General features: G+C 39.6%; 1 protein-coding gene across 1 annotated transcript in view; it reads right to left on the reverse strand.

The window, feature by feature from the left end:
• Window positions 1-13,033, reverse strand: part of Pkhd1 (PKHD1 ciliary IPT domain containing fibrocystin/polyductin) — a 463,409-nt gene that overhangs the window by 117,382 nt on the left and 332,994 nt on the right. Inside the window, exons 57-59 of the mRNA XM_052192751.1 lie at window positions 9,755-10,630; window positions 8,634-8,802; window positions 7,350-7,507 (exon numbers count right to left, since the gene is read on the reverse strand). Coding sequence (XP_052048711.1) covers window positions 7,350-7,507; window positions 8,634-8,802; window positions 9,755-10,630 — 1,203 coding nt within the window. The remainder of the gene's footprint in view (window positions 1-7,349; window positions 7,508-8,633; window positions 8,803-9,754; window positions 10,631-13,033) is intronic.

Raw genomic sequence — 13,033 nt, forward strand, 5'->3', positions numbered from 1 at the left:
AAACCCATATTCACCCAGTAGTGAATTATGAAAATGGCATTTGTGAGATCATTCAACTGATTTTAACATAAGACAATACACATTGAAGTAAAGGACTAACAACTTATTTTAGTCAAGGACTTTAGATATAAACACTTCTATGCCTTTCTAATGTCCTTTCTCCTTCAGATATGTGTCCAGGCACGTATGACCATGTCTCTCAAATTTGGCATACAGTCATTATTTTCTTTTCCCCTTTGAGACAAGGTCTCACTCTGTAGTCTGGCTAGCCTTGAGCTCAGGATAATTCTGATACAGAAACCCCTCAGAGACTGAGATTTCAGACTCAGGCTACTACCCTAGAATCAAAAACTGTTCTTGATTATTGATTAAAAAACAAAAAAGTAATAGCATACACTAAAGGCCAATTGTCTTCTTAACGGATTGTTAACTCAAAAGGAGTATATAGTATATAGCAATAATATCCAAACTTAACACAGCAGATTCCTTATAGATGTCTAATTTCTTATCAACTCCTTCTGTGTATGTCATTGTTTCTCTGTCTGACTCTCCTTTTCCTGACTCTCTGTCTCTCTGTCTCTGTCTCTGTGTGTGTGTGTGCATGTGTGTCTGTGTGTGTGTTTATGTGTATGTGTCTGTATATGTGTATGTCAGTGTGTGTGACTATGTGTGTGTGTGTCTTTATGTGTCTGTGTTAATCCCAAAGGCTGGGTTCACATAAACATATCTAGTGAAACTCTTCCTACATGCAAAACGAAAAAATAAAATTAAGAAAAGAAGCTGGGGATAGAGCTCAGTGAATGTGTTCTTACCCTACCATGTGAAAGGCCTCAAGTTCAATTCTAGCAGTACACACACACACACACACACACACACACCAAAATCTCCCTGTGTGTGTATGAATAAATTGTTCTGCCCTCTGAAAGCTCCCACTTTTAGAAAAATAGGATGTAATGAGACACAAAAGAGAAACCCATAAACCATTATTAGATACCACAGATACAAATGATTTGGTCAAGTTGACAGGTTCACCTATTAGAAAATCATGTGACTATTTGTATCATGGACAGGAAGAGTTTGTGACTAGCAGAAGCTACTGAATACCAGGCCTTCCAGAAGGCCCTATCTTCTCATCATGAGTATCTTCCAGGCTACACTGCCTGTTCCCACACGTGTACAATGAATCACCACAGCTTGTAGCTTTCTCAAAAGACTGATGAAAAGTCCCCTAACTGACCTTCTTAGATACTCCAACTCAATCAAATAGGTGTCAGAAGCAGGAAGCTGAGTGGGTGGAAATGAGAGATGTAGTTCAAAAGATAGATGTTTGCACTAATCTGTTCTACTAAAGCAGTTCTTTAACCATGTATGTCAGAACATCATGCTGTATACCTTAAGTGTCCATAACACAAATACAACTGAACAAAATCCTAACCTCTTGCCTTGGCCTTCAAAGGGTTGGCTCCTTTCTTTCTGCATGCCACACACAGTCTCTGCTCCACCCACCCCTCCTATGTATTGAGGAATTTCTTTTACCAGAGCTCCTGTACTGGCTGGTGAACCCCCTTACAAGTTTCCTCCCTCTGCTCACTTTTGTTTTATACTTATCTGTAACTTAGTAAGATACTAAGAGACAGAGTGTTGATAAAACATATTTACTGAGTAAAGAAAAATGACAGCTACTGTGTCTCCCTTGCAAAGGGTAGTCACATAATGCTAATTTCTGCTTTACTTTCCTCCTACTTTATTTAGCTGAGGAATTATAAACTGCCACAGACCTATGGCTCTGAGGTCTTCAGTCCTCTTATAATAATACCAGGTCTCTGGAGATAGACAGAAAATGAATAGGGACCCAAATGAAAAGACCTCCTACCTAAGGAGGGATATTAATTTCAAGATTTTGTTTCATTGAATGGTTTTGGATTTTTGGATCCTTAGATGGTTCCATAACCCCAGAAATCCTTCGTAAAATAAAATGTAAATATCACTGGTTTGGGATTAGCTGCCTTCTCTTATTGCCATGTAATTTTCAAATTTGGCAGCAAATGGAAAGTTACAGATAAGTATAAAACAAAATTGCCAGCTCACTTTGTCCCTGGGTGCACACCCTGCACTGCACAGATAGCGAAGCCTACCGGCACCGTGCTCTCACTCAGTGATCCACATGGATGCATTTTGCTCTTCATGCCAAAGTACTTGACAATATGCAGAGAACTACGTGTGGCTATATGATTGAGAGATGAGGGGGTTTTGTGTTTGTTTGTTTTCTGCATGTGAACTTACAGGTACAAACAAGATCCGTTATTTTGCAAATTAAAAATAAACCTGAGAGGCAATGGAACTGAAGTGGTTTGGAGAGATTTGCAAATAAAACTCAGAAAAGACATGAGGGTGTTTCAAACATGGTGACGTCAGCAACAAACACAAGACTTGGTTCTAGTGTTCTCTGCTTGCAGCTTCTCTGTGTCGTCTTTTTGGGTTCCCATGGGTACATATGGAAAAGATTCACTCTCTTAGGAATAAATCTGTGCTTTTCCTGTCAACTGGCTTGGTGACAGGAATTAGAAAGTGGTTTAAAACACTGATTTTTAAAATACAAGTCTTCCATCATAGAAGGAGGTATCTGAAATTCAAGGAACAAAACACTACAATTCTAGTTACACCCCAAATAAATACCATTTACTATATGTTATCTTCTCTGCAAAGGGGCACAGAATGTATTTTTTAGTGCAGTAAACAGCACTAAACCACTGTGAGACTCTTCTCACCTTTAACACCTTCACTGAATATTTTATGCAGCTTTAGAACATGAGGGTTCTGTCAGTCCCTCTTATACACCTCTGTGGACATGATCAGTCATTGACAAAGACTTGCTTTCAGACACGGAAAGCAAATGCTGTGTATTGTTTGTTATATACTATGGAATCATGTTTCATACTGGGCAACAACCTGAACAAAAGAAAACAGAACAGAAGAGCAACCAGTTGCAAGGACATATTAACACCTGAATAATGCATTACACCACATGGTAAGCAACCTCCTAAAAGCTCATCAAGAGGATGCTCTTCTAATTTAAACATGAAGCGTTTGATTGACATTGGTGTGACTACTGGTAAGAGTGCTCATAACGACATTTGTTGCTGGCAATCATCTTCTCCAACAGCAGAGAACTGTTGACAAGCCCTATGATGGCCATCTGAGAAATATTTTCTGACCATATGCAAAAGCCCATACAACCTGTGTACAGGGAAAGTCAACAGGCTTCAGAGAGATCACCCTGAATCATCTCTCAGTCCATGGGTAAGCAGGAATATAACATTTACATTAGCTCCTCCAGCACGGTTGCGGTCGTTTGGGTTTAAGAGTCCTATTAGAGTTGGGCTCCAAATTCCACAGTGGTGACAGTTTTATAGTCCATCTTTACTGTCATTATTTCTTTCTAATCTCACTTCCCTACTGGTTTGTTTTGGCAGTCTACTGATGTATCAAAAACTTGAGCGTAAGCTTCATATCAAGTGTATTTCTAAGTCAACCCAAACAAAGACATTATGTTCAAGCTTTTTCCTTATATATTAGGATAAAAATTTTAATTTTTATCTAGCTCTGTGGACCACCAACCATCTTATTAATTAAAAAGAAATATAATTTTGGCCAATGCACAAGTCCATAAAAGTTCCACAATTACCCACAGGCTAGTTTTAAAGTATGAGCCATGATAGAACTGACTATGGTAGTGGTATAAGTTTTGATTTTTTTTTTAACCAATAGAAAATCTTACTGTAGGAAATTTTGAGTATGTCTAGAGATAGCTGGAAACAGAACTGCACATCTCCCTTAGCTGCTTGACCAGTTGCTGTGGTAACACACCCTGAGAGAAGCAAACTAGGGAACAGAGGATGACTTCAGAGCACAGTTTGAGGTACAGTCCATCCTGGCACGGAAGTCAAGGATGGAGGGACTTGAAGCAGCTGGTCACTTACATCAGTCAAGAAGCAGAGGGAAATGAACACACGCTCCTGTGCAACTGATAAGTGTCCTTCTTCCATTCTGTCATGTCCAGGGAAGGGTCCCAACCCCTTCCTGTTAAGAAGTATCTCTCACATCGATTCATGTAATTAAGATAATCCTTCAAAGGCATTCCTAAAGGCCTGTCTTCAGATGATTCTAGATCTTATCAGGGTGACAAGTGACACTAAGGATAAAAATAAAAATTAGCCTTTTTATTTTTTATCTTTACTAATCATATATCAATACTCCCCTTTCTCTTCTACACACATACACACACACACACACACACACACACACACACACACACACACACACTATCACATTATGGATTTCATTCCACTGTAGAAAAAAATGAATTTACTGTTATATTCAAGAAATGTAAATGATAGAACCAAGTGAGTATTGGCTCTGCATTTTATGTACTCAGCATATATATATATTTAAAACCTATCCTCTAGACCCAGTATCTTGTTATTCAATTATAACAATAAGACTTCAACATATGGAAAAGTATAAGATGAGTATAAAATATATTTTCAAATATGGAATATTATGATAATTTAAACATTCATCTAGAGAAATAATTCCAAATAGCTCTTCAACAATAGCTCTGATGGAAAAAAATTATAAACAAATAAAAATATACCCAGGTTTTCATGATGATGTTTGCTTACACCAGGACACAGGAAGCTGAGACAGGAGGACTGGGAACTTAAGGCAAGTAAGAAGAACACACAAAAATAAGGCCATCTTGGACTACACAGCAGATTCCAGGCTAGCTGCCAAGATACTAAACAAAATCCAATCACTACAAAAAGTACAAAGAAAAACAAACAAGCCAAAGCTATTAACTATATAGAAGGCTTCCTTATGACATATATACCATTAAATCAATAGCATGATGTTATTTAATAGTTTGGGACAAACTCATTAGTATTCTTTCTAGTTTTCCACAATATACCCACTAGACCTCACTGAGTTTGTGTTCTAAATACTTGAATGGTAAATAAACAACTAAGTAGTTATATTTATAGCATAATCCCCTGTGGTGAATGTCTAAGAACAATAAAGCAGATGTGGGGCAGAATATTTGAGCCTAGAGATTGTGTTCTTTACCGGAAAGGCCTGTTTCTGGTTGTGATGTGGCTCAGCATTAGCACACGCCTTTAATCCCTCTATCTGGAATGCAGACATACCTTTAGTTCACACTTTTAATCTAAAACAATGAAGGTAAAAGTTTAAAAAATGTTTAGTTTGTAGACAAATGTGTCCATATTTCAAAGTGATATCTAATTGAGAAGAGAGCGGAAAGGGAAGCCACCAGAGGGAGCAGTTCAGAGGGAAGGTGATAGTATTACTGGGACACTTATAGAGACACTAGTTACTGAAAGACAGCAAGCTAGACACAGGTGAAGGCAGACTGATCCAGAGAATCAGAAGGAACCAGAAGATTAGAACAAATTGCCAACATTATTTGAGGCTAAGCAGAGCAATGTGGGAGAAGCTGAGAGAAGCCAGATTGAATCAGTCAGCTTGTAAAGGAGTTTGAGACAGAAGAGCTGAGCTGAATAAGCTAGCCAGAGATCAGAAAGAACTAGGAAGGGGTTGAGCTTCCTCAGTAGCAAGTCTTCAAGGCTGAAAACATTCTAGGCCTAGATTAGATAGTATGGACTAGGCCTTGGTTATCAAACAAAGAAAGTTAGCCTCTGAGATGACAATTACAACAGGAGAATAAGAGATACAATTACTGAGGTGTAACGACGTTGTAAAATAATAAATATAATAAATATATTGTTTCATTTTGTTTGTCCAATTGTTTTGGAGACAAGGTCTCATTTATCCCAAGCTAGCCTTGAACACACTGTGAGGATAACCTTGAAGATTTGGATTACTGATATACAACATCACCCACAGTTTACCTGGTCCACAATTGGCCTTGGGATTGAACTCGGGGATTCTTACATGGGAAGCAAGCACCCCAGCACTAGCTCGTATGCTTGTTAGATGAGGGATCAGAGACGGCTTCTCCAAGGACACTTAGGGATAATAAGTTTATCCCTAACAGAGATCCTAGTAAAATATCCATTCAGAGGGGACAGTCTGTGCAAGAGAGCTATATTAAAATAAAAATGAGGCTATGATATTTAAGGTAAGTGGGGGCAGGGACGTCACAGGAGGTAGGAAAAGGCAACCGTGACCCAAAAATACAAGTCTGGTAAGCTTATGGTGTGTATGTCTTTCTCAATGGGTGAAAAGCCACTAGAAAGCTTAAATGATTGTCCTGGCTACTGGTGATTCTTTCACCAAGTGGAAGATGCAATGCCTACATTACAGAGGCTACAGACATGGAAGATGAGAAGCTGAGAGTTAGGAAAAAAGAGCATGTGTTCTATGTTCTTACTGATGGAGGCAAAAGCTGAGGAACAGGCCACATACTGGGGCAGGGATTGGAGTCCAACAGTGGGCTTGTGAATCTCGGACGCCTGTACTACTTAACAGAATCAGTTGGGTATTTTCGACCAAATTTCAGGGTCAGGTATGAGTTTGTGATAGGAATCGCAACTCATAGGTAGTATTGTGTGGTAATTTGACCTTGGTCCTCCTGGAATATGGGAAATGGTCTGAGTACATAGCCCTGGGAGAGTCACACCTTCAGACCTTACAAAGGCACAGAAGAAAGGGGAGAGAGAAAATAAGAGTCAGGGGTGAGAGTAATAAGATTGCATTATACAAATGTAAGGAATTATAAAAGAACAAATTTAATTGGTTAAAAAATAAAATAAAAGCACAGAACAGCATAGAGAATCTACAAAGAAAGATGCAGACCAAAAAGATGCCATGGTTTTATGAGCAACAACAACAAAACAAAACAAAACAAAGCAACAACAACAACTATGAAAGGAGACAGAAGTCCTAAACACAGCACAGTTTAAGAGACATTTTGAGACCAGGGAGATGAATCTCACAGAACCGCCTATACTACACTTTCTAATGTGAGCTTTCAAGTCCTATAAGAAAAGAAAGATGGACTCATAGTTCCATGGATTATTTCAATGTGACATGAATGTTGCACAAGGCTAAGGAGTGTATGAGGATAAATCTCATTGCTCAGTGATAATGGGTCCATATGACATAGACACGGTCACAGCAGCAATGTCACAGAATCTCAATGACTCAGTATACCTTCTATACATGTGATTTGGTAGCATATCAGCATAAGCTCCAGACCAAGATGTCGGTTCCTGTCTAATGTATATTTTGTTCTCATAGAACAACAGGGCCACCAGCTTTTTCACATGCCAGCTGCCTTTCCTACACAATCCTGGTCAGATATAACCCACCTGTGTTGAAGAAGGATTCAGTCCAATCTGCCTCTGTCCTTGGAAACACAGAAACTGGTGGGGGCAGACCCAGGGTTCTCCCATCAAGATCTGTAAAGAGGTATTTTCGTGGATATTCACAGTCGTATTCAGGACAGACAGTTCCCACTAAGTCTTTCCTGTCAAGAAAGGGAAAGAGTAACACCATCATCTCTTGACAGGCAGCAAAAAGAAAGCACACGGGCAGTGCTGATCTGGTTACAGATTCCTCTTGTCTTCCTGAGCCTTCTGCCACATGGGGCTAATATTCTTCACCTCATACGGAAGAGCTGTACAGGATCCCTCAACAGACATTTTTTCTTCCAGACTCCAAAAGTATAAAAATAAATCTTCAGTCATTATAAACCTTCTGGTTTATGGAGTTTTGTTACTGGCACAAATGGATCAAGAGATGCACCTTCCAGCCTATAGGTAAGGTATAAACAGAAGGACGTTTTGACAGGAAAAGGATGTCTAAAGATGATACAGCACAAAGTGTACCTAGGTGTAGTGAAGGACCAACAATGACTCAGAGATAGGAAGCAATGTTGGTTGGGTCAAGCACACAGACTTTCCATATAGGATGGTTTGTTTAGACTTTCCCCTTCCCTCTAAAGCAGCTTTTGTAGTGTGAGAAAGCAATGACACATTTTTTTTCATTTTTTTCAATGTCTTTTTAAGGCCAAGAGATTCCATATTTATTTTTTAGATACTTGAATAAAATTTTCAGATCATGTGTCCAAGAGTCCAGCCTATGCATTTTTTACACCTGGCCTATGCATTTTTGTTTAGCTTAGAAATTCCTAGCAATCGGTACAATGACCTGTCTCCTCATCCTGCTCAAAGGTTCCCTGAACCCCTACCTCAAGCTGTGTATAGTATGCTCTATGATAGAGGAACGAATGCAAGTCAAATATTGATTTGATTCCATATATTTTAAAACTATGTCTAAGGAGAAGAAACAATAGAAAATAGCAATAAAACTGTCTTCAAATCACATCTGACCCTTCTTTTAAAAAGACTCAAAAAGGAAGGAACCAGTAACTAGCACCTGTCTGTTTGTGTGCAAATTCTTAAAGTCATATATGAAAGGGCCAGAATATGGGAGGGATAAAATGTTGGGACCACTAAATCACGACACCAGCCTTTCCTACAGGGATTTATTCCAATTTGTGTAATGGTGTTATATTTTTCATGTGTTTGGGGATTTAAACAGTTGAAAATTGCTTCAGAAATACACTGTATCATCAATACTGAAAGTGGTACCTGGGCTGTAATGGAGGAAAGTAGAACTTGTTTTTGTCCTTCATCCTCAGCATCCTGGTCCTCTCTGCTGTTATTGGGTACATGACTCCAGCGCTATACTCATTAGGCAGGATGCAGACATCGAGGTCGTCGCTATAGCAACTCTTCACAAAACTAGAAAAGGTGACATCTGGAATTTTAAGCAATATATCACAAGATTGTATCATGTGAACTGCCCACCATAGAGATTATTGAACTAAATATTCTTTTCATAATATATATTTTAGGAGCTAATTTGAACTATCCAGGACAACCCAGGTGAGTTTACATGGATTTTAGATACAAAATGTCTCTACCAAACAAGAAGATTAAAAAAAAAAAAAAACCAGCAATTCCAAGCTGGAAAGCTGGTTTAGTTGTTAGAACACTGATTGTTATTCTGGGGAATGCAGACTCAATTCCTAGCAGCTATATCAAAGCTTATAACACTCTGTAATACCAGTTCTGGGATCTAATTCCCTATTCTAGCCTCTGTGGCTACTTCATGTATATGGTTCACAGACATATATACTGGCAAACACTCACACTTGTAAAATAATTTTTAAAAACTCTTCAAGATACACTATAATCTTTACAAAAAAATTAATTAAAATGTTGGTGAGAATCTACCCATTTTATGTAACATTCAAACCAACTGTGTGATAGACTAAATAGGGATGGAATAAGCACAAAATTGCCAAAATGGTTTGGTAAAAGATAAACTTCCCCCTTTGGTCAAATGCTGACTTTAAACCTCGCAATCCTTATAGCACCCGACTACAAAGCAACTTGCAGCTGCGATATAATTTCTACATCTCAGTTACTGTAGTGGACAGTTGGAAAAGCAATTGCTATCCACAAGTAATTATTGAGTTAAATAGTTACAATGAAGAGAGTCCAGCAAGCAGAAACTAGTAACTTCTGTAAGGAATCACACACTGTCTTTAATACACAGTTGTGATTCATCGATAGTAGGATACCAGCTAGAAAAGCAAGCACTAGGCCAGGCTGGACCTTCTTGCTCTGTGGTTTCAGAACACTACTAAACGTTGTGTGCTTGGGTAGGTGGAGCCGCATTTCTAGGGCAGAGTCAAGAATCCTACCTTGAAGTTTCATCATTCCTGGAACTGAACGACCACTCCTTACTTTATGCCATGGTTCCCGGGGCCATCCATTTGGTTCCGAGGCAGAAACAGGCCACAGAATACCGATTCGGCCTCCTCTGGGATTGGAAGGTGCTCTGTCTGTTGATGTCCAGTTGGCTGACTGAGGAGCCTTTCTGTCATGGATGCAGTCAAAAGAGGAGCTAGTGGCCACAATGACTGAATTTCTAAGCATTATCTGTACAGTGCTGACAGAGCTCATTGGAGCAGAAGATACGTAAGTGATAGCCAACAGACCAACAGTATTGTCTACCAGAGTGATATTCTGTATGTCCACACTATTCTCCGTCTGAACCATGACACCATAGTCAAAGTTCTTAAAAGCTAGAAATCCAGAGACACCAGTACAGTTGTTGGTTTCATGTTTCTTGTAGAGGTGAAGACCATGGAGGCTTGAGTGAACCACGTTGTCGGACCAAAGCACTTCAGAGGAGCACGGGTGGCCACCGACATGAAAGCCGAGTCTCTCGGATCCTGCCACCACATTGCCACGGAGAATGATCTCCTCTGCATAGTTCACTTTGATTCCTGCCACCCAGGGAGATGAGTTGGCTGGCTGAATTGTCAGAACGACGAGGTTATTGATGAGAGAATAGTTCTGACCCTCCACATCGATGCCATGGCCATTTGTGACAAACACTATGTTGTCCTTTAAAGTCACCCCATGAGTAGAAGAGGCACGGATGCCCACACTGCAGCTTTGATGTACAGTAGAAGATAGTACCCAGGATCCATCTGACACCCCGGTGAATTCAACAGATGAATGCAATGGCGACCCCAGGTTCTGAATTTCTACATTGAGAAGTTGAAGAACTCCTGCAAAGGAAAATGGACATATTCAGGTCAGGTTTTTTCATATTTCTCACAAAATACCAAAGGCCTCTGCTTTGGGGCATCGGAATATGCATATATTTAAATGGAATGTAATCATACTGGAACTGTATTTCATACTGTAAAATTTCACTAACAGAAGATGAATCACTGAAAATATGACACAGTTGTCTACAAACACTAATATGCTATCTGGGATCTGATATCTCTGATATAAAAAGTAAGAAAAGAAATAAGACAGGGGATGACATTGGGCAGGTATCCAACTGGTTCACTGATTTCTTGCATTTGTTAGGAGAATGAATGAAAGGACATGGTTAAGCACAAAGGATGTGTAGATTGCTGCCAACTTGCCTCAAAGGCATGTCTTCCTGTCTGTCTCAAGGATCCTGTTCAAGTGAGCTATAATTACCTATGGAGGTGGTGAATGAAGGAACCAAATAGGCAACCTAAAAACACTTCTAGCATTTTCAAGAAGAGTAAAGGTACAAAGCTTATTACAGTCCAATTAATATCCAGAAATATGAGCTTCTTGACAAAGACATGGTAAAAATAAAAAAGAACCATAATTCACATTTAATATTGTTTGAGAAACTTGATCTGAAGGCACGAGGCCGTAATCAGGAAACTGAGGCCGAAGAGTAGGATGTCCAAAGCCTGCCTGTGCTATACAGTGACGTCAACGCTGACCTGGGCAACTCACCAACCTAAATACAATCTGAAAGCAAAGACTTGGGACAGACCTAAGTGGCACAGGACTGGCCTAGCATGGGTGACACTTTAGGATCATTTCTCAGGTGTAAACATAAAGAAAACTCCCCATGAAACCTTTTCTAGATTTTAATCTTAGTGACACTGTTTCCCAAAGGATTTTGGTAACAATGAGATGTCCTACATTGTTGATAAAAATTATTAACTATGTAATTTCCAGGAAGACTTTCAGCTTCTTTAAATGGTGTCCTTTTATTATGGATTATTTTGCTGTACCTTCAACCCTAGACCCACTACTAGGCCAGAGTTCAATCACTAACTACACCTCTAGTGTAGCCTTTGCAATTAATTATTTCTTGAGGCACAGTCTCAGTAAGTGGCCAAGTCAGGCCTACAGCCTGTACCTTAGCTTCCTGAGTAGCTCAGCTCACAGGCTTGAGTAACCATGTCCAGGTTATTGCTCCCAAGTGCTAGGTTCATAAGTGGATACCACATGCTTAGCTGTGCTGCATCAAACAGAGAGAGTAACAGCAATACAGAATCCAGCCTACACATTGGTTTTAAATCTGAGTATTCATAATCAGTATGTATACATCTGATAAAATATCTACTGTACTGTATGTTTATAAGTTATTAATTAATAATAAAGTAAAAAAAAGAAGCATCTAATTCCCATATAATACTGATCATGTGCTAAGCTCTGCTGTAACACACACACACACACACACACACACACAATCTTATTCATCACAAAGATCCTATGAGTTAAGTAAACTTATTACCTCCATGTTGCTGACAAAGAAACAGACATAAAATGGTTGACAAATTATTTTATTTTAACCAAGACATATGAGCAAGCACAATGAACTTCATGGCGAGTATACAGTGTGGGTGAGCTATCCAACACTGTAGAGGGAGGACCTTCACACAGGGTCAGGTAACCAGGCAACAGCTGTATGCCCATCATTGTTCATGCATCCTTTGCTAGGAAGATTACAGCTTGACCGCAGGGTCCCTCACTTCTTTTGTTCTTAATTGGTGTTGCTGGGATTTTTGAGGTTTTGTGTTTTGAGGCAATGGCTAAGGTAAATCACGGCATTCCTTCTTTGATAAAGCCAGAAGAAGCTACACCTGCGACATTTCAGTCTTACTGTGTTTTATACAGGCAAGCCTAAATCCCCAAGTTCCCCACTGCCTTTTCAGAGATAGGAAACCCAAACCCTTGCATTCAGTTGCTGTGAAGAAGTTGAAACCTGTGAGAGGGAGAAGGTGAAAGACTGCATGCCTCTCTCGGGATGAGAAAAAAGAAACTCAATAATAAATCTCTCAGTGGGCGATGATGGAGAAGCTTCTGGTAGATGGTAGAGAAATGCTGTGTGCTAAACATTGTGATATAGCACTAATCACTGAGCAATACTGCCACCCTCTTCAGGAGATCTGCTGGTTCCATTCAGCTCTCTGGCTAGATATCACAGGTAGGTCTGCCGTCTATTTACTTTCCCTTATAAAAAGAGGGAATTGGGGTGGGGTGGGGGTGGGGGAGTATAGAAGCCTTACCTGACCATCCAGCTCTTATGCCCAAGTTGCAGGTACCACAAAGACCACTGAGGAGGTAATTCTGATGTAAACATAATAAGGGTCTTTCTTATGAGCTTATGAAGAAGGTCTCTCATTGCC

This window comes from Apodemus sylvaticus, chromosome 9 (assembly GCF_947179515.1).
Source record: "Apodemus sylvaticus chromosome 9, mApoSyl1.1, whole genome shotgun sequence".
NCBI classification, from domain to species: domain Eukaryota; kingdom Metazoa; phylum Chordata; class Mammalia; order Rodentia; family Muridae; genus Apodemus; species Apodemus sylvaticus.